Source organism: Podarcis muralis, chromosome Z (assembly GCF_964188315.1).
Source record: "Podarcis muralis chromosome Z, rPodMur119.hap1.1, whole genome shotgun sequence".
Classification (NCBI taxonomy): Eukaryota; Metazoa; Chordata; class Lepidosauria; order Squamata; family Lacertidae; genus Podarcis; species Podarcis muralis.
In genome coordinates this window covers 4,192,982-4,215,169 of record NC_135673.1, presented here as the reverse complement: position 1 = coordinate 4,215,169, position 22,188 = coordinate 4,192,982, and the positions used below count along the sequence as shown (strand labels likewise).

Here is a 22,188-nt window from a genome sequence, read left to right as displayed (position 1 = left end):
TTTGTACTCTGAATAGTGGCACCAGGGACCTAAAGGGGCAGGACTTGTCCGTCCAACCGCTGCACAGTCTCATCAGGGCTGGCCTGAAGGCAGTAGGAGCAATGGGGCCAAACTGGGCCCTGCAGGCCACTCCTAAGGCCCCCCCCTGCACCAGGGCAATCTAGATGGATTTTATTTATATCTCTAAGATTCTGCAGACTTGGGCTGTGAACTGGGGCCCCACAATTATTATTTATTTAAGTTGGGCCCCAGAGTTCACATTGGGCCCCACTGGCTGGCTCTGAGTCTTATAGTTGCTGGGCCTGAGTTGACCTGCCCTTGCGTGAAGTCTTGGGTTTGCAATTTTGGGAGAGGGGAGGCTGCCTGCTGGGGGGCAGGTGGGCTGGGAAGGCCCCGTAGATTTAGAGGCCCTAGGCTTCACCCTACTTAGCCTATACATAAATCCGGCACTGAAGAAGAAGAAGAAGAAGAAGAAGAAGAGAAGAGTTTGGATTTGATATCCCGCTTTATCACTACCCTAAGGAGTCTCAAAGCGGCTAACATTCTCCTTTCCCTTCCTCCCCCACAACAAACACTCTGTGAGGTGAGTGGGGCTGAGAGACTTCAGAGAAGTGTGAGTAACCCAAGGTCACCCAGCAGCTGCATGTGGAGGAGCAGGGAAGCAAACCCGGTTCACCAGATTACGAGACTACTGCTCTTAACCACTACACCACACTGGCTCTCCTTACTGCTTACAGTCCTTAAAGTTGCAACCCATGCCAGTGGCTCTGGCTGCCTTGTTCCTGAGCAGTCCCTCCCCACACAAGCATCCTCTCCGCCCCCACCCACCCACCTCCACAGCTGATCAGATCCAAGAGCATCCACTCCAGGAAGAGAGGCCAGCTCCTGCCATGATGGAGCCTGAGTCTTGAAAGCAGTTAGAATCCCCACAGGAGGGGACTTGATGGAGTTACCCTCTTGCCTCAGGGGCAGTTGTGGTTTTGCTCTGCTTCCACAGTTGGAGGCAGCAGCGCTTCTGAATACCAGTTGCTGGAGACCACAAGAGGGAAGAGAGAGGGCACTTGCGCTCAAATCCTTCTTGCTGGTTTCCCACAGGCAGCTGTTCAGCCACTGTGAGAACAGGATGCTGGACTAGGTGGACCACTGGCCTGATCCAACAGGTGCTTCTGATGTTATTATGAAACCTTTGAGAGCTGCTGCCAGTCAGAGTGGACAATATTGAGGTACATGCACCAGCGTTCTGACTTGGCATAAGGCAGTTTCCTTTATAACTCCTGCCATGCAGTTGTCCTCTCACACAGCTGAGCTGATGACAGTTGGAATCATCACAAAGATAAATGCTATAATCCTGTAATGTTGGGATTCCATCCATGTTTGGGTCTAGTTCCTTTTACATCTACCAGCGCTGATGGAAAGAAGCAGAAAGGCTGTCACATGGAGGACGGAGCAAGCTTGCTTTCTCCTCCAGAGGGGAGAACCCAAATCAATGGATTCAAATGACAAGAGGGGAGATTCTGACTAAACATTAGGAAGAATTTTCTGACAGTAACAGCTGTTGGGCAGTGGAATGGACTATCTCAGAAGATGGTGGGCTCTTCCTCATTTTAGGTTGTTTTTTTTGCTAGCTGTTATTCCTGCATTGTAGGGGCATGGAAAAGATGACCCTATGGATCTCTTCCAACTCAACAGTGTTGATTCTAAGTTCTCTGTCCTGGACCTTCTGTACACTGACTGGCAGCAGCTATACAGGGTATCAGAATGCGGCAGCTAGACTGGTGATTGGGAGCGGCCGCCAAGGCCATATAACACTGGTCCTGAAAGATCTTCATTGACTCCCAGTACGTTTCCGAGCACAGTTCAAAGTGTTGGTGCTGACCTTTAAAGCCCTAAACGGCCTCAGTCCAGTATACCTGAAAGAGCGTCCCTACCCCTATCGTTCAGCCTGGACACTGAGGTCCAGCGCCGAGGGCCTTCTGGCAGTTCCTTCACTGCAAGAAGCCAAGTTACAGGGAACCAGGCAGAGGGCCTTCTTGGTAGTGGCACCGGCCCTGTGCAACGCCCTCCCATCAGATGTCAAAGAGAAAAACAACTATCAGACTTTAAGAAGACATCTGAAGGCAGCCCTATTTAGGGAAGCTTTTAATGCTTGATGCATTATTATATTTTAATATTTTGTTGGAAGCCGCCCAGAGTGGCTGGGGAAGCCCAGCCAGATGGGTGGGGTATAAATAATAAATCATCATCATCATCATCATCATTAGGCAGTGTCTCTGTAACCCTGCCTGGAGATGCTGAGGACTGAGTCTGAGACCTTTGCATGTGAAACAAATGCTTTTGAAAGTCACAAGTGCAGGGTTTTGTTCTGTGCAGCTGAAAAAAAAGGAGGTGAGGAAAAGATGCTGAATAGGCCCCTCTGTGTGTGTGTTTCTGTGTGTCTGTGTAGGCGGGTGTTGTGCAATGACTGAGGAAATGTGAGCAAAATAGAAAGCAAGAGAAGTAGGGGAGGGTGTGGGAAAGGAAGGGAGGCTCAGTGCGGAAGGGAAAGCTTGATGAACGTTTACAACTTTTTGCACACTTCTCCTTCTAGCAGAAGCCTGACAGAAGAAGAACCTGAAAGATGGCTGAAAGCCAGAAGAAAGGAGGAGGCTTTAAAAGTAAGTAGCCGGCAGAGCAGCACAGATTTGGACACTGGTGCTTTCTTAAATCTGAGTGCCTTGGAGGCTGAGCTTGCAAAAGACATCAGGAAAGAGGGGTCGTGCAGGAGGTGTGTAAGGGTCGCTTGTCCCCAAACCTGTGTGGTGGCTAAGTTGCCAACTTTTCCCCCACCCACCAATAGGGCTCCTGTGCTTTTGAAAACCAGTGCATAGCATGTGGAAATCAACAAGAGAAGTTTTCACCCATCCTGGAAACGCTTGCTGCACCTGTTGCATTTTCACCTGTTTAAAGGCACAGGACTCCTGAAAAGCGGCTCTGAAACAATAAAAGGCTGCATGAACGTAGGAATCTGCTTTATATGAAGCCTGGCCTCTGGCCCATCTAGTTCAGCCTTGCCTACACCATGAGTGTCCCGTGTGGCACCTTCTAAATTCTGCTGCTTATGGCTCCCATCATCCCTTTGCTACTGGGGGTGATAAGGTCTGGAGTCCAGGAACATCTGGACAGCACCTGGTCTACACTGACTAGCGGAGGCTCTCCAGGTTTTCAGATGAGGCTCAGGGGCTGAACCTCGCAATTTCTGCTGGCAACACAGGTGCTCTGTCACTGAGTTGCACTCATTAAGGTTCCAGTCCTCATCAGGGCTGATGTAAATATGAACAAAGGAAGGCTGCTTTATACCAAATCAAACCAGAGCCAATCTAGTAGACTAGTGTTGTCTTCCCTGACTGGCAGTGGCTGCCCAGGGTTTTAGACGGAGAAGGAGATTTATCGGCTGCACCTGAAAATGCTGGAGATTGAACGGGGGACCTTTTGCATGCAACACTTTTGCTCTGCCGCTGAGCTGCAGTCCTTCTGTGAGAGGCGAGCCCATACTGTTTTGGGGCTATTGCAAATGTAACTCGAGCAAACTCATTGTATTTGACATGAGCAGGTGTCAGCTGCTAGCTCAAGAGACGATGCACAGGGGTCTGATGCCTTCATCTAGGAAGTGGGTAGATAATATATGAGCTGTCGTTTGTTTTCTTACAGTGGTCTAGATGCACCGCCACACACAGCTGACAGTCTCCACATTATGTCCGGTGGGGCGGGGCGGGCAATGCATCCATGTCACTGTTAGACAGCAGCACACACTACAGCTCAGATATTATCTACCCATGCCCTGGATGAAGGCATCTCAGTCTACTGGATCTCATTGAGACAAAACTGTGTGCCTTATGCCACTTTCAGTGCCTTTCTTTTTCTTTTTTTTTTTTTTGGAGGGGGGGAGCACATTTCCTGCTTCCTGCTTTAATGTGTGATCTACTTTTTGGAGTTAAAGTTTTTTGAACTCCATCAGAACAAAGAGCAGATATAGTGCTGTGCAGATTTTGCAATAAACAAACAAATGCCTAAAGCTTCTTTGCCCAGGCAACCCACATTCTGTGACTAATAAAAGCAGACCCTCCAAGTGCTCCTATTTTCCCGGGACAGTCCTGGGTTTACAGAAGCCGTCCGAGTTTCTTATTTAACCCACAATGTCCCGCTTTTCCTTAGGACACCCCTATTTTCATCGGAGAAATGTTGGGGTGTATGGAATAATGCAACCCCCAAACCAAATAAATAAGTAACTATACAACCTTTTATAAGACATCTGATGGCAGTCCTGTGTAGGGATTTGTGTCATATAAATGATAAAATTATTATAATGGAATAGGATGTTGCTATTTTCATTGGAGAAATGTTGGAGGGCATTTAAAAGTTGGCATGTACTGGGCCGGCAAGGGCAGGATTATGTGCACTTGCACAAGGCGTAGGAGCAAAGAAGCATGTTGCAGCCCAGCCTCAGCCTTCAAAAATTGATCCACCTCCTCTCCCTTTCAGTTTTTACCAGGTTTTATTGCCCTGCTCTTTCAAGGCTGTCTTGAGCTTCTTGAGGACTAGAAACTAAATAATGGGGCTAATCAGAGCAGAAGCTGAATTGTGGTCCCAAGGGCACCTGTTTCTGCAGAAATGCTGATCCCCTTAGCACAGATTGCACCAGCAGCTGGTAGGAGGTGGAAGATGTTAACATGCAATTACTGGAATAGCTAGCATGGAAAGAGACAGGGGTGCAGTTAATGGTTTATGGGGAAGGACGGGAGTCCCTTTTTAGAAGACAGTATGCATCTCTTCATGGCCTGCTGCACCTGGGGGGCTCCTCCTGCACCTCCTGCTGACCTCCCCCCCCCCAAAGACCTGCCCTGAGGCACAGCAGCTGCACTCGATGCCTCTGAACATCACTGCGGAGATTGAAGGAGTCACTCCTCGTGACTATATCGGCATGTAATCAGTTGTTCTCTGCAGCTGGGCCAAGAACCACACTTTTCCTTCGCAGCTGTTTGTGTTTTGCTGTGAGAAGAGGGAGGGCAGCGGCAGCAGGTGTCCCTTTGCATAGATTTCTGAGGCTGGTTGGCCTGGAAATTTCTTCCCAGCCCTCCCTGAGGGATTGTTTATGCCTGTGTCTCCACCCGACACAAACCACTTTAACAGCACCCCCCCCCCCAGTCTCTCATCTCTTGCCAGTTTGGTCTCCCTTCTTAGGCTTCTTGATTCTGGTATCTCTCTTGCCCAGCTGAGTTCAGGGTGGAATGAAGCACTTCATGCCAGCAAGAGAATCACATTTATTTTACCGTTTCTGTACAAACAACCCCAAAACACACATCCCCATAAGTAGAAAACTAGCATGGGAATGAACAGTGTGTTTAATTATTTACTTGCAGGGAGGTTTTTGAAATGTAGGGGATCAGTGGCGGAGGGACCCCCCTGTGGTGCAATTGTTCAGTGTGCCTGGCTGCTGGTTCAAGTCCACCCAGGGATGGCACTGGGCAGGATTCCTGTATTGCAAGGGGTTGATATAGATGACCCTCAGGGTCCCTTCCAACTCTATCATTCTATGATTCCTTTCCTGTAGTCAGAAACAACACAAGTCATTCTACCGCTTTAGGATTCTAATTCACTAGGAGGAATGAACAGACTGTCCCTGGTAAATAGGGAGAGTTAGTATATGAAATTGTGTTGTGGTCTTGTATATCCCCAAACACTGGTTTATTGCATTTCATATCCTACCTTTCTTCCCAAGAGCTCAACGTGGCATGTAAACTTCTCCCACCTTTCCCCATGTTTCATTCGTTCTGCCCGGACACTGAGGTCCAGCTCTGAGGCCTTCTGGCGGTTCCCTCGCTGTGAGAAGCCAAGTTACAGGGAACCAGGCAGAGGGCCTTCTCGGTAGTGGCACCTGCCCTGTGGAACACCCTCCCATCAGATGTCAAAGAAAAGAACAACTACCAGACTTTTAGAAGACATCTGAAGGCAGTCCTGTTTAGGGAAGCTTTTAATGTTTATTAGGTTATTGTATTTTAGTGTTCTGTTGGAAGCCGCCCAGAGTGGCTGGGGAAACCCAGCCAGATGGGCGGGGTATAAATAATAAATTATAATTATAATCCTCACAACAACCCTGTGATGTAAGTTAGGCTGAACAATAACAACTGGTCCAAGTTCACCCAATATTCCACACTGCATTAAAACAATACAAGTGTTAGCATTTTTTTTATTTATTAAAATGTTAACAAATGTTATGGGGAGGCTCCTATTGCTCTCAAGAGCAGATGTGCTGAAATCAATGGCCATGGCTAACTTAATTGATTTCGGTAGGCCTACTCTGAGTGGGGCTTACTTGGATACAACTCAGAGCGGTGGTGCCCGTTTCACTACTTGAGGTGAAACAGGAAGTCCCAGCCACTGCCACCACCCTGTGCCCTGCTGGGTGGCACCAAATTCAGGCAAGATCGCACCCAAATCTCACCCAAAATAGGAGCCAGTGGCAGTGGTGTTTCCCTGTCAGTGATGGGGGTGGCGGGGCAGGCCACAGGAATGCCACCTGGGGGCATGGGCATAGCCAGGAGGGCAACTGCCTTCCTAAACCAAGTAAATAAATAAAAATACTTATTTCGGTTAAAAATAATTCGGTTCTGCCCCCCCCCCTAACATAAAGCCTGCTCCCCTAACATCCCCCTAATCCTGGCTTTGCCCCTGTTTGGGGGGGCTGCCTCACCCTGCCAAATGGCTGGGCCACCTCTGCCCCTTCCTTAAACCCTGGGGAGCTGCTGACAGTCAGTGTAGACAATACTGACCTAGACAAACCCCAATGGTCTGACTCAGTATAATGCCATTTCCTATGTCATTTGCTTCCTACGTTGCTATGACATGGACCCTGGTCTCCCAAGTTCTAATTGGTCCAAGGTGACCTAGGGAACTTTGAATGTGGGTCTTCCAAACCTCAATCCTAGTTTGATATTCTCATTGGCACTAACTAATACAGTGGTACCTCAGGTTACATACGCTTCAGGTTACAGACTCCGCTAACCCAGAAATAGTGCTTCAGGTTAAGAACTTTGCTTCCGGATGAGAACAGAAATCGGGCTCCGGCGGCACGGCAGCAGTGGGAGGCCCCATTAGCTAAAATGGTGCTTCAGGTTAAGAACAGTTTCAGGTTAAGAGCGGACCTCCGGAACGAATGAAGTACTTAACCCGAGGTACCACTGTACAGAGTCTTATGGAATGTGCCCTCTCAAAACCACCAACTGTCTCCTTGTTTTGTTTTCTCCCAGAATTATTTAGGTTTAAAGGATTTGGGAGCTTGAGTAGCATTCCACGGACGTTCACCTTGCGGCGTGTCTCTGTTGCCCCCAGCACTCCACAGGCCCCTGGAGGAGGGCTCCTGTCCTCAAATGGCTTCATGGCAACCACCATTGAAGGCACGCAGGACGACTTGAATACTGTTCCCAAAAGCCCGTCCCCATACGCTCGGTCATGCGACATGTACAGCCACATGGGGACTATGCCACGGGGCAGCTCCAGGAAGTTGAAGGCTAAGGCCAAAGACAAAGGCACGCCCAAGGAGAAGGATCAAGATGCAGGGTCACAAATTGGCCTGGCACCTGCTCCCCACAAAAACTCTCCTTTCGTAGCTAAGGAAGCAAAGCAGAAGCAAAAATTGCCTCCATCCAAAGCGGACCACAGTCAGGCCCACACCCAATATGTGAGGCCCACCACCATGGTCAACTCCTCAAACTCTTTTCCAGAGCACAGCCAAGCTTCTGCTGCAGGACTCCCAAAGGAAACAGTGAGGAGAAAGGAGGACTTTCTTCAGGTGCCTGGGAAGTCCTCCCCCAAGAGAGCGCAGGACGACTTGAATCCTGCACCCAAAAGCCCATCGCCACATGCCCGCTCATGCGATATGTCCAGCCACGTGGGGACCATTCCACGAAGCAGTTCTGGAAAGTTGAGGGAAAAGGCCAAAGGCAAAGGGGCCCCTCAGGAGGCTGAGCCAACCACTGACCCAGAGCCCAGCTTGATAGCTGTGGCACCTTCTTCCAGAAAAGATACCCCTATGATAGCTGAAGACGCAGAGCAGAAAGCAAAAATGCCCTCATCTGAACCCAAACACAGCCAGGCCTGCTCCCAAACCCTGAGGCAGGCTGTCGTGGTCAACACCTCAGACTCTCTTCCTGAGCCCAGGCAGACTCCTGAGGGACTCAAAGAGAAGACGAAGAGGAACAAGGACTCTCCCCATGTGCCCAGGAAGCTCAGCTCTGAAACTGTGCGGGACGACTTGAATACTGTGCCAAAAAGCCAGTCCCCATATGCCTACTCAGGCGATATGCACAGCCACATAGGGACCTTGCCAAGAGCCAACTCTGGGTGCTCAAGGAGGCAGTCCAAAGAGGAATCAGTGAGGTGTGAGCAGGATTCTGTTCAGGTCCCTCGAAAAGCTGCCAATACGGAAGCTCCCAAAGAACCTATCCTGTCTGGAGGGCGAGCGCCTGGAGAGGAAGCCCTTCGAGAACACTTAGACAAGAGGTAAGGCAAGAGAAATAATCTGTGGCTGAAGAACTGCATTCAAGGAACAGTGTTGGTGTGAACGCTGCAGCACTCAGGTTGTATTTCTCTTGGACAGGGGCTGCCAAAGTGGCTCCTTCCACATGTGACTGGCTTCTGTCTCTCATCAGCCCCAGCCAGCATGGCCAATAACAGGATTGTGGGAGTCGTAGCCCAAAAACACCTAGGGGCACTACATTGGCTAGCCCTGTTGTGGGGCAAAACAGAAGCAGGTAACCTCCAAAGGCAGAAAGTGCTGTTTGAAAGCTCACCATACACTCAGATAATAGGGAAGGGGCTTAGTTTTTGCAGATCTTTTTCCTGGCTTTAGAAGTGGGCACTGTTACAATATCAGGATGCAGTAGATTAGATCTTAGCGTGTGTGTCCGCAGTGGCACACCTTCACTGCATGCCGTGTTTTTGAATGCTGCAGTTCAGTTCTTGTGAGTCTGTGGTGCATTCAGTTCACTCCTTTGCTGTTCTCGGGGACAGAATATTACTTAAGATGGGAGCTACCATGTTTGTTGTTACAATTTTTGTCCTGTACAGTGGTACCTCTGGCTGCAAACAGGATCCGTTTCGGAGGCCCGTTCACAACATGAAAGGAATGCAGCCCGCAGCAGTGCGTCTGCACACGCACGGGTTGCGATTCGCTGCTTCTGCACATGCGCGTGATGGCATTTTGCATGTCTGCGCATGCGCGAGCGGCGAAACATGGAAGTAACCCTTTCCGGTACTTCTGGGTCGCCACGGGATGCAACCTGAAAAAACATAAAATGAAGCAAACGTAACATGAGGTATGACTGTACATGTTTAAAGCATGGGGTGGCTGTAAATTTTTCTTCTCAAACGTGGGCACAGGTGAGGAAAGCTGAACCTCTTTCCCACCTTCCTTCCCTTCCCATTCATCACCTCAGACGTTTTCCTTTCAGGCCAGCTCTGATATTGGAAAACTGCCTCAGGGGTCGGGAGGTGATTGGGGAGGAGACACCCAAACCTCTTTTATTATAAAAACCCTGTCCCCTGCCCATACATGCACATTTGTCACTGGTGGAGAAGCGGCACAGTGGCACCAATTTTCGGCAATATCTCACTGAAATTGCAAGAAATCCTGAGCACTCTGAAACATTTCAACCAATAATGGAGCCACTTCTGCACCAGTGTTGGTGCAGGGGGGGGTGGGGGGCCGCCCCCCTGGGGGTTTCAGCTGCCTGTGGCAGCCCCCTCAATCCATTTAATGGCTTAGCTTGCTCTGGAACTAAGTGGCATAAACTGGAAGTAGAATATAAAACTGGGGGAAAGGTACTGATTAGGAGCCAATCACTCCAGATACCAATGGCATATATTTGAAGGAACTGTGTGAGAATTGGCTGGTATAGACAGGGCAGTCTTAAGCATATCCGACGCCGTGGTGCTCTCTTCCTGCGGAGGCTTGGGAAGGAAGCTGCACGCTCGCGAGCCATATAGTTTGCAGGGCGCAGCTGGCGGGCGTGCAGGGGAAAGGGAGGCTGCTGGCAAAGCCACGCAGCTCCCCCACTCGCTAGGGCGCCCCAAGAGGCCAGTGCCCTGGCGCAACGAACCACTAACACCAATGGGGAAGACGGCTCTGTGTATAGATGAATATGCTCATAAAAGATGGGTAAGAACATAGCTCAGTAGCAGAGAACATGCTTTGCCTGCAAAAGCTGTCAGGTTCAATCCCTGACGCAGGGCTGGGAGACGCCCCAGCTTAAACCCTGGATTACTGCTGGAAATCAGGGTTGACAGTGCTAAACTGGGCAGACCAATGCTGTGACTTGGTATACTTGACTTGGTCCCTACATGATGGAAACAGAGTTAACATCAGGGCTGGCTTTTCTTTATTTCAAACTGCCCTTCATCAAAACAGATTCTGTGGTGGTGACGCCGGAGCCCAATTTCTGTTCTCATCCAGAGATAATATTTTTGGTAGTGTGTAGAATGTGGATTTCTTATCATTCATGCCCAGATGTCAGATTATGAGACAAATATGGACCGTGCATCCTGAAGCCAGAGTTGTGAGTGCTTCTGTAATACTTATCATGAGCCGGGAATCGCAAATGTTGTTCACTGGAGATTCAGGGACCAAGCTTATTCTGTGTGATTTCTGGATGGTTCTTATTTTCTACATAACTGACTGTGAGAGGTAGGTGTGTGACAATGGTGTGTCCGGACTCCTTCGTGGTATGTGCTTTGCGTGTATTCATTTTGCACAAGGTTTGTGCAGAGGTCACACGATGTCTGCTCCTCATCAAGCATTCAGTGCTCCATGCTCTAGTAACTTTCAGATTGGATTGTTGCAGAGCACTCTGCATGGGGCTATCCTTGAGGACAACTCAGAAACTTCAACTGGATTAAAATGCAGTGGCTAGATCAGGGGTCCCCAAACTAAGGCCTGCGGGCCGGATAAGGCCCAAGGGACTCGTTTAACCGGCCCACGACGACCCTTGCCACCCGCTGCCCCCGCCCTCTCTTACTGGCACTGCGCTGCGTGGCTGCCCACTTCCGGGTTGGAGGAGCACCGGAAATAGCTTGTGCACATGCACAAGCATTATTTGCGCATGTGCAGGTGTTATTTCCGGTGCACATCCGGGTTGGAGGAGGCTCATGCACATGCACACAAGCTATTTCCGGTGCTCCTCCGAACCAGAAGTGCGCTGGAAATAGCGTGTGCACACACGTATGGGCACACGCTCCCCTGCCCTCCACGCAATCGGTACTGGAGACACCGGCCCGAGGCGTGGTAAGTTTGCTGACCTCTGAGCTAGATTATTGGCTTGAGTTGCCTTTAGAACCCATAGAACCCTGTTCTAAAACAGCGGCATTGACTACCAGTTGAGTTCCATGCCCAATTTAAAGTGCTCCTGTTAGTGCTTAAAGCCCTAAATGACTGAGGCGGCCCCAAATACCTGAAAGACAGCCTCCTTCCCTACAGTTTCTCCCAGGTTTTAAGATCAACAGAGGGAACCCCCTTGGTAGGTCCACCTCCCTTGGAAGTCTGGGGCTAGATGGAATTCCCGGTGTGAGAGACATATCTGTCTTCTTCACAATACAGCTTCCCTTGAATACTGAACATGCACCTCTTTACCCCGGTGTTTGGATCTGAGAGGTGCGTTTTCAGGGACTGCCCTATTCCTGTAATTGTAATTATGTTTTAATTGTTTTTAATTTTTAATTTTAAGTTGTTGTAACCTTCCCTGGGACCAGCAGGTGAAGGGAGATAATAAATTTGATGAGGAGGAAGATTATGGTAATTTTTCCTGATTTGTTTGCATGAATGTTCGTATGCCTCCCCACCAATCAATTATTATCCAGCATTTTGAGTTCATTTCCCCATCCCATTCATAACCAGAAAAAGTTTTGGGGTTTTTTTTATTTTGTTTTTTAAAAGATTGATTTATCATGGATAGGGTCGTCAGGGGATTTTGACAGAAAAAGGAGTGAGCATTGTTGGTGTTTGCTTATTTGTCCCATGTCTGGAAGGAAAGTAGTCCAGTGAATATGATCCATAGTCACTGTTTTCTGTCATCATAATGATATGCCCATTAATTGCTCCCCCATTTGCATTATGTTTCTTTTGCAGTGAAATGAATAGTGTGGAATAATGTAGTTATAACATAGTTAATTATGCAATCAATTACATAAAATTTCACCATAGTGAACAGAGAGATGAATAACGTAGTTTTTTGTTGTTGTCAGAAGTCAAACTGCAGCAGAAACAGAAACAATGGCATGTGCAGCAAATATGAATGGAAATATATGCCTTCTTGCATCCCTAGTTATGCCAGAGTGCTTTGATATATTTTAATTGCACAAGGTTAAATTTAACTGTGCAAAGTGTGTGTGTGTGTGTTTAAAAAGGGTAGGAAGGGGCAGTAGATGCAGAGACCCCTGCTCACCCCCTAACAACACCCATTACTTTTTAATACGCTCCTGTCCTGCAGCAAACTATCATAACATGCCCCTTCCTAACAGCTCTCTCAGAGAGACAGACAGTTTGAGGTTTGTTTTCTCAGGCGGTTCATGTTATGGAAAAGCCTCCACGCAGGCAGCAGATGCCAGAAGTGTGCTAATGAAGAGGAATTTCTCTCAGTTCTCAGGCCTCTGCTTGGCTCTGCATTCCAGGGAGGGAGGGAGGAAGGAAGGACATGGGCTTTGGGGAGGAGAGACAGAGACCAAGAGGGAGGGACTCCTGTTCACACTTCCACAAGTTCACTGCCGGCAGAGCGAGAGACCAGAGCGGCTGAGAAACCTGTGCGGTCAAGACAGTGAGGGAGAAAAGCATATTTTCCTCTCGAGGTTCAACAGCACAGGACAGATGATGACAGAAGTGGGCAGGCGATATCACACCCGGTAAGTAAGACCAGCCATCCTGAGAAGGAAGAGGGAGTTGGTCAGACTTGGAATATAGGAACACGGGAAGCTGCCTTATGGACCTCTTCCACTTGTCATTGTCCACACGGACCGGCAAAATCCCTCCAGCATTTCTAGCGGAAAAGGGCCTTTCCTAGTTCTACCCAGAGATGCTGGGGATTCAAGGGGTATTGGGCATGTAAAGGATGTGGTCTGGCTGCCACCGAGCTACGTAGCACCCCCACTTAGTGACATAGGCAACCGCGTTCCTGTTTGCTCTGCATCCAGTGCGCTCCCACCGCTGGCTCAAGAAGATGTATATATACAATGTTAGTTGCAGCCCATATCTATCCTGTTTTCATTGTTGTTTTTTAAAATGAATTACAGCATTTTGATGCATTTCCCCACGATTCAGTTTCACTCTGAACTGGACAAAAGAACAACCTAGCTGTGTTTAAAGCCAGGGATATAACCCGAGTCAGACCACTGTCCCACCTAGCTCAATATCGTCTTCTGTTCTACAGCTCTCTAAAGTTTCCAACAGGGGTCTCTTCTACAGAGGCCACAGACTGAACTTGCAAAGTATGTGGGCTGCTGTACCGGTGAGCTTCCGCCTGTTCCCATTTATATAGACTGCCTCTGCTTTTCAGCTGTATCAGGAAGGACAATAAAGTTTTCTGGCATATTCGAGACTGATCTGTGGTGGCATAAACATTACCAGGCAAAAGTCTACTTTGTCAGAGGTGTTTGTAGAATATTAATGCCCACACTTAACTTCGCTCTCAGGGTAGAAAAGTGGCAATGGTTGAGAGAAAGAGGAGTTGCAAAGGAATTTGGTGTTGGTATACTTCTCAATCTGAAGGTCAAAGGTCTTGGTTTGGCAAAACTGGCAGAGTGGGAACATGTCTGCCCTAAATGAAGGCACCACATTGTGCGAGAGAGTTGTGGGCTGCTGACTTCCACCCTTCCTTAATCTTGGGATATGTGTGGATAATGTTTTTCTTACAACGTTTGGATGGGATGGATGTCTAATAGCTGGATAAGGTGCAAATCTAGATTCTTGGAAAAGTGATGTGTAGATATGCATAAAGATGGGTAGATACAGCTCTACCTATTACGGAGGAATGGTTGATAAAACTATTGGACTTACTGTAGCTGAAATGGCAAAGTTAACATGTTTAATTAGATAAAAATCATTATTGATATTTATTAAGAATTGGAAATTTCTTTTGGACTTTTCATGTGAAAGAGAAAATGAACTTGGATTTGAAGATTGAAAAAATACTGGCTTATAAAAAATAGAATAGCTGAATGTTAATGGGTAAATACTGTATTTAGCTGACAGCCAGAATTGGATTTTTTTTTTTTATCTTTTCCCATTTCCTTCTCTCTCTCTCTCTCTCTCTCTCTCCCCTCTCTCTTCTCTCCCCCTCCCTCTTTGTTCCTGTTCCCTTTTATATTAGATTTTTAAAGTATTTATTTTATTCTGGTGTATTATAAAAAGATACTTTGTATTGGGTATGAACTTTTGTATATCTTTTGATAAGTGTCACTGAAAATAGACCTTAAAAAGTGATGTTGTAGACATGTTGTTGGTCCTTTTGTGCGTCCCAAATTGGTCTTTGGTCGTAATCTGGGGACTTAGCTGGGTTGGTAAAGAAAAAGCCATTTTAAAAACAATAACATAATTTTATTAATCTAGATTTCCAAGGCAGCCTACAAAAGAGAATCATAAAACAAATATAAAACAGATCAAAAACATCAGAAACAAAAGCAGTTATCATAGCGATTTATATGTGTTGTATATACGATAGAACACTGTGCCACCAGATGGCACTGTGGAGTCCCATCTTTCCCTACCAGATTTCCCTGTTTCTAGTTACAATGCGTTTAACTGAAATGCTTCTTTCATGTGTCTAGATCAGGGGTCAGCAAACTTTTTCAGCAGGGGGCCGGTCCACTGTCCCTCAGACCATGTGGGGGGCTGGACTATATTTTTTTTTGGGGGGGGGAATGAAGGAATTCCTGTGGCCCACAAATAACCCAGAGATGCATTTTAAACAAAAGGACACATTTTACTCATGTAAAAACACCAGGCAGGCCCCACAAATAACCCAGAGATGCATTTTAAATAAAAGGACACATTCTACTCATGTAAAAACACACTGATTCCTGGACCATCGGCGGGCCGGATTGAAAAGGCGATTGGGCCGCATCCAGCCCACGGACCTTAGGTTGCCCACCCCTGGTCTAGATCCAGCCTGGGTCATGCCTAAATGTAACTGTTAAATATGTAGCATTAAGTGACTTATGTGTGGGTGGAGTCATTGTGGATCATTCACCACAGGTAGAATTCTAATGCAATCCAGGTGAAATTCGCCACTTCTAAGTCCCATGAAAAGCAGTGGGACCTGAGCTAGCAGCAACTAACTTCATCCACCCACTCCAATAGGACTCCTGTCATGCAGCTAACATTTCACTGGCTCACAGCCATTTCTTTTTCCAGCAGAGACAGTTTGTACACTGGAGTCATCAAGCTGCTGAGTAATAAAGCAGTGAAAGATGGAGTGAGGTGCATTCGTGAGTCAGCTAATCTTTTGCACACCGGTTTCAGCTGCATGTTGAGCTGATGTTAGTGAGCAGCGTGCATAGCTGAGCAATGTTCCCATGTAGGATTTTGCCCGCTAACACCGTATAGCTGAGTTTTCCTCCTAAAGATCTATTACAACCTATGGGCTGAGGAAGCTGTTAGATCTGTGGTTGTTATTGGATTCTCAGTTCATGCTGGGCCAGGTGGGAGTGGCTCTTGGGTTTTTTGTGGCCCCTTAAGGACATCCAAACTCACCCTGCTAAGTAAAGTTGAGTAGCGGAGGGTGTTGCCTAGTTTCTGTGGTATCCAGGAGTGCCAACTTGCCCCCCCCCCCCCGGTTTACATTCTCTACTAAATTTTTGAGGAAGTGCAGACTTCCTGGAAACAGGGGCAGAAAGTCACTAAGTTAAACTAACCTCCTGCCCTGAAGGGAGGTATACTGTTTCCTCCTTAGCCGGCTTATCTTCACACCATCATCAGGTAAGATCTGTGCGAAGCTACAGTGTCACCATAAAGTGCAATACTGTACATTTAAAATTTACATGGGGGGTGAATCAAGAATTGTAGAGATGGAAGGAACCACAAGGGTCCAGTTCAATGCTGGAATCTTTTGCCCAATGTGGGGTTCAAACCCACAACTCTGAGATTAAGGGTCTCATGCTGTACTGACTGAGCTTCACTCCTATCTAAGACCTATTCATTATTACCTTAAATCCCTTTGGTTTCAGTGGATCTGTGCTAAGTACAACTTTGCACTGTATCCAATACTTGCTATGTGCATTAACTTCTGTGGATCTACTCTGAATAGGATTAACATTTGCTACAACCCTAAACCTGGAGTCAACTCATGGTATATTTCTCCCCAGTGACCCAATAACTTCGTCTTTATCTTGTCTCAGTATTAATCTTTACAACAGCCCTCTCCGTAAAGTAGGCCAGTATTGTTATGTATTTCCATATTGAATATGAAGAGCTGACGCTTAGCTCGTGGTTTACCGTAACTGAGAACTGAACTACATGAATAATTGCAAATACAACATCTGGAACCCTGTGAAGGTAAACACAGGTATTGTACTTCAGTGTGGGGGAGGGGGAATTGCAGCAGGAAGATGGCAGAAGGGAAAAGCATTAAGCAAAAGGGTTAAGCACTCATTCTTCCCACGCCAGCACCTCTTCTCAGTTCTAAGTCAGCTGTTCCTTGAAGGAAGGGGACTGTGGGAGTTTTGCTGTGCACACTTGTGTGTAATGAGTAGCTTTCTTTAGCTACTCAATGGTTTTTCTCCCCCCCCAAAAAAAATTATTCATTTTATAACACAAATAAAAAACACAGACAGAAAAGACAAACAATACGCACAAATTCTTGTCATACCCTTATTTTCCTAAACATTGTTAAGTTGGCTTCCCCAAGTCCCACCTATCTGATTTTCATTTTACTTCATCTTTAGCAGTTTACATATATCATAATTTCTAACCATCTTTTTTTTATCATATTTAAAATAACTTCACATTTTATCACTTACAAATAATACTATTTTAAAATACCCTATCTTCTACTTCTAACGCTACAGCCTATATTCACTTCCAAAGCTATTCTAAGGTTTAGATATTAACATATTTTTTCAAATAATCCTTAAACTTCTTCCAGTCTTCTTCCACTGTCTCTTCTCTCTGCTCTTGGAGTCTCCCGGTCAGTTCGGCAAGTTCCATATAGTCCATCAATGGCTTTTCAGCCACATCACATGGGGGAAGCTGTAGCAGGAGCAGGGCAACAGAATGTTTCTGAAGATGGTTGGTACAAAGGTGAAAGAGGGTTTTACTAAACGCTCTCAATTTAATAGAACCTCCAGTTGTCCATTTGTGATGGTTTGTGCTCATCATGATAGTATTGCACTAGATTGATCCGACTTTTGTGCTTGCACACGCAGAGGTTTGGGGGTTGATAGACTGCTTCATTTCCAATCAGTGCATGCCCTGTCATTTCCTACCAAAATCCTGTAACTTTTCATACCACAAATGTTCTAGGTTGTTGCTGTTGTTCTGTCACAGGATTTTTTTGGGCTATGGCACAAGAGTGCCCCTCCAGATGGCAATAAAGCAGCACAGAAAAACCAGTCCTGGGAACTGTAGTTTGTTAAGGGTGCTGAGCATTGTTAGGAGACCTTTCACAGAGCCACAGTTCACAGCATTCTTAACCATCTACCATTTCCAGGATTCTTTTGGTGAAGCCATGGGTGCATCGTAGTGTTATGAGAGTGTTTTAAAGGCATGGTCAGGTGGAATTCAAGGCCACTTTTAATTGCCCGTGCAAGGGGATAGGTGCACATCTCTATAGTTTGCAAAACTATCTGGGAAGGGCAGGATATAAATGTCAATTAATAAATAAACTTCTGACGTTAAAGGCTGAACTAGATTTGATTATATTCCAGTATCTAGCCCTTGTGGGCATTATCTTTTTAAGCTGGTTCTGGGGACTCTGAGCCAGATCAGGGCTATCGCTCAGGGGTATTTTTATCCACAGCAGATAGCAGGTTTTTGGCAGTTGGTTCCAGTTAAAGCCCGCTGACTCACCCAGTTCCCTAGTGCCACAGCCCCAATTCACCTCCCTCCCCAGTGCTGGTAATTTGATTTTGAAAAATCACTCACAGGAACGTTAACCTTTTCCTTTCCCTGCTCCTCTTTCTCTGCCTTGTCCTCCTCCTTGCAGCCCAACCGCCTGTCCTCTCCCAGCCATCTAGGGGGATATATTTGTGCTTTTCCTTTGACAGTTTGTGCTGCTGGCTCCCTTAAGGGCAGCTCTCTCTCTCGCTCTTTCTCCCTTTCCCTCTACCATATCCTTAAGGCTTGATAAAGAAATGTGCTGATGTTGGGCTGGGGGAACTGACCCACCTTTTCATCTCAAGACCGTTTGGGGTTTCCCTTCCACCAACGGCTGAGTGGCTGAAGAATCTCTCTGTATGCGTGTGTCTGTGTGCTTCAAACTTTTAAAAAAAATACACGAGTCTGAGTCAGAGAAAGAAAGAGATCGGTTGTGAAGGGCAAGAGAGAGCTAAGAGTCTGTAGGTTGCTATTTGAAAGATGCAGGAGGGAGAGTGAAACTTGAAAGTTAAACCTCCACGTGGCTAAATCCAGTTTACCCTCTGTAATCAAAAGACACGCACATATTATTTTTTTGGAAAGTTAGTCCCCTTCATGAGTGGCACTGAACACTGCCTTTTTTGTCTGAAATGTGCTAACCTGATTTACAGCGTTGTTGTGAGGATTGCATGAATGCCCCCAGCCAGTGGTCAGAGATTATAGGCGTTGTGGAAGGCCATGGGTACCCCATCCCTGAGCGAAATGTTTGCAAAACAAAAGACTGTTCTCCAGGAACAATATTGAGATATGTTCTTGGAATATGGGGAATTTTTTGGACATAGGCACTTTCTCTTAATCTTGGCATCTCTTATTCTTGAAGACAAGACTAAACACAGTGACCTTATCAGTTAGCAGCTATATACAACCCTCTCACCCGGACTCTCTAGGGTTCGTCTCAAAACTCCCATCCCAATGCTTCCTGTAAGGAAATGGCTCTAAATTACTGCAATCGCTACACAGCCTTTCTCACAAAACTTTCTCACAAGAGGTTTCTTCCATTTTTGCCAAGTCATTATGGCAGATAATTTCTCTAGGAACTTTCTAGCATGGCAAAAATGCTCTATGATTCTCAGCTACAGTTCATCCCTTGTTTTCTGTAAGATTCATTAAGCATTTGCTAGTCCTAAAGCAAAACAGGGCCCTTTCAGATAAACAGGTTGTTGTTTTTATCTCAGTAACACAAAATTGTGTAGACCTTGCATTACCCCAACATTAGTTGTGCAGTGCTTTGTAAAAGTGGGAGTGCTTGATCATGAATCTGCTGCCAGGGTTTAAAGGTGGAGTCTTTCCTCAGCTGGGACCTCTATCACACTCCTGCCTGATGGAGAGGTCTCAATTTCAAGGGAGGGACAGAAGCCCCTGACAAGTTATTAGGTATGAGAAGAAGGAAGAGGTCTAAGCTTCAAACAGTATGCTGGGGCAAGTGGTTTATTCCACTTGCAGTTGTAATCTATACCTCCAACCAGAAAAGGGCTTTCAGAGATGGATCATGCACAACTTCTTAAAATGCAGGTTTATTTTTATTTATTTTCTTTTAATTTATATACACAATAATAGGCTGCTTTTTGTGGCACAGTCAACTCAAGGCAGCTTACAGCAATACAGAAAAAATATGCACCCATCTCCCTGATTGTTCCAATGAAACAGCTTCATTTAGGCCGTTCTCATTGCAGCTGAAAAATGCCTTCCACGTTCCTCTGTCATGCATCACACATCCAAATTTACCTTTGCTCTGTGCTTTCTAGGCACAGGTCTGGGCTTTCCATGTCTGAGCTGCTGCTTTTTTTTTTTACCACTGAATCGTAGCAAATGGCAGTCTGCGGGAAACCCAATTGCTCTTTGTTCCGAATTAGCAGTAAAACAATTTTTTCCCTATCGGAGCAAAACCCCCCTGCTTGGATGCAGACCTGGAAAGCTCAGACCTGTGCTTAGAAAGATGGCACAAAAAGAAGCGTGGACGAGCCTTTCTTCATGCCCATTCATTTCAGTGGGACTACTCTGAGCAAGCTTAACATTAGGTTCACACACACCCCCACCCCCCAGCTTTCACTTGTTGCATTTGTTTTGGAAGGAAGGGAAACAAGTCCCAGTCAGCCTCTCTTTTCACCCCCCCCCAACCAACACACTCCCTCCTAACCAGGTGTTCTCACACTTAAAACCGATGGCTCTCCCCCAATCCCTGCCACTTCAGTTCAAATATGGAAGAGCTCTCAGAAAACTGCACAGGCTTTCACATCCTTGCCCAGCTCCACACCTGAGCTTCCAAAAGGGCCCAGGCAGGGCCATAGCAACTTGGCCAGCTGGTGCTCCCAGGCTGCAGAGCCTCCTTCCAAACAGAGCACTGGAATTTATCCCAGGCACTTTGACCGGCTGCAAAAAAAAGAGAGAGAGAAAGTTTAGTTTCATTCAAGAATCCCACGGGCCATTCATTCGCATGACTCCCTGAACATTGCCACAAGCCGGCCTCATCTCAGGATGAAGTCACAGCCAAAGACATCTGCTTACAGTTAGGAGACGGAAAGGGTTATTTATAGTATTTTCATTCTTCCCTTGTGGCAACTGAGTGGAAGTCCAAGTTGCGGGGTGGGGGCGGAGGGGGGCTCACTGGTACTTAAGATGTAACTGTTGCATTTCACAAGCTGAGGGGCCTTGTGCCTTTACAGGGAGTTCCTTAAGACCGTCTTAAATTCTGTTCCCCAGTTGCTCTCATGCTCCCAATTTCCTGCCTGGAGCCCTCACTCCCTCCTGCCCTGGAATTTTTCTCATGGTTCTCCCCAGTTGCTGTCCTCGAAGCGTGTGAAACAAATTCCCCCCACCAAACAGCTGGCAGGCTCTGAAAGAGGAGGCTCCAAATTAAATGGTGCTTCAGAAAGCCCATATCTGAGAGTAAATCCTGTGAAAATCAACCCATTTGAAGCTGGCAATCACAGCCACCTCCAGTATGTTTTTCCCAGCCCCGTCATGAGCTAGTGTTGTGCATTCAACGCTCCAAAACTACAGTGTACTGGGGCAGCCGATCCATGCCATTCTCACATTAATTCTGTGCGAGAAGTTTGCAAATAGGTGCAATGTCAAGAGTTCACAGGGAGGATCTTCCCCGGAAGCAGTGACTTGGCAGGGTGGCAATCTGCCCTCGGTATCTGCCCACAGAGGAGGTAGCTAGATTAGAAGCTATAATGTGCATATGGTAATGTATAGGAAGTTTAAATAGGAATACAACACGTCTCATCCTAGTGGGGAAGACTGTGACCAGGTGAGCTGAGTACCTGCTGAATGTGCTGTCCCTCAGATGCCAATGGTTGATGGGCAAATCTCCTCCTGCTGTCGGTTCTTTAGCCTTAAAATTGATTTTGATTCAACAGCCTTTCCTAGGACTGTCCTTTGCAAAATAGGACACATGGCTACCCTAGACTAAAGTAAAAGGTAAAGGACCCCTGGACGGTTAGGTCCAGTCAAAGGTGACTGGGTGGAGCGCTCATCTTGCTTTCAGGCCAAGGAAGCCAGTGTTTGTGCTTTCCGAGTCATGTGGTCAGCATGACTAAACTGCTTCTGGCGCAACAGGACACCATGATGGAAACCAGAGCACACGGAAACGCCTTCCTGCCACAGCGGTACCTATTTATCTACTTGCACTGGTATGCTTTTGAACTGCTAGGTTGGCAGGAGCTGGGACAGAGCAACGGGAGCTCACCCCATTGCGGGGATTCAAACCGTCGACCCTCTGAGGCTCAGTGGTTTAGACCACAGCACCACCTGCATCCTAAACTATAACCCTGTGCTCAAATATTTGATTTGAATTTGTTTTTTAGACATGGGCATGTATATTTTAAGAATCCCAAAGTCAAAAGATATGCTCTGGGTGTTATTGCTGTAGTATAGTGGTACCTCAGGTTACGTACTTAATTTGTTCCGGAGGTCCGTACTTAACCTGAAACTGTTCTTAACCTGAAGCATCACTTTAGCTAATGGGGTCTCCTGCTGCTGCCGCGTCGCTGGAGCACGATTTCTGTTTTCATCCTGGAGCAAAGTTCTTAACCTGA

The 22,188-nt window shown here is 46.8% G+C and overlaps 1 protein-coding gene across 2 annotated transcripts in view; it reads left to right on the top strand.

Moving 5' to 3' along the window:
• The first annotated feature begins 2,528 nt into the window (after positions 1–2,528).
• The window catches only part of SH2D3C (SH2 domain containing 3C), a 72,523-nt gene continuing 52,863 nt past the window's right edge, over positions 2,529–22,188 (top strand). Inside the window, exons 1-2 of one of the 2 annotated variants that reach the window (XM_028715005.2) lie at positions 2,529–2,654; positions 7,284–8,535. In XM_028715005.2, coding sequence (XP_028570838.2) covers positions 2,618–2,654; positions 7,284–8,535 — 1,289 coding nt within the window. In that variant the 5' untranslated portion in view covers positions 2,529–2,617. Of the gene's footprint in view, positions 2,655–7,283; positions 8,536–12,761; positions 12,925–22,188 lie in introns of those variants that run through there. The other variant, XM_028715006.2, reaches the window with a different exon arrangement.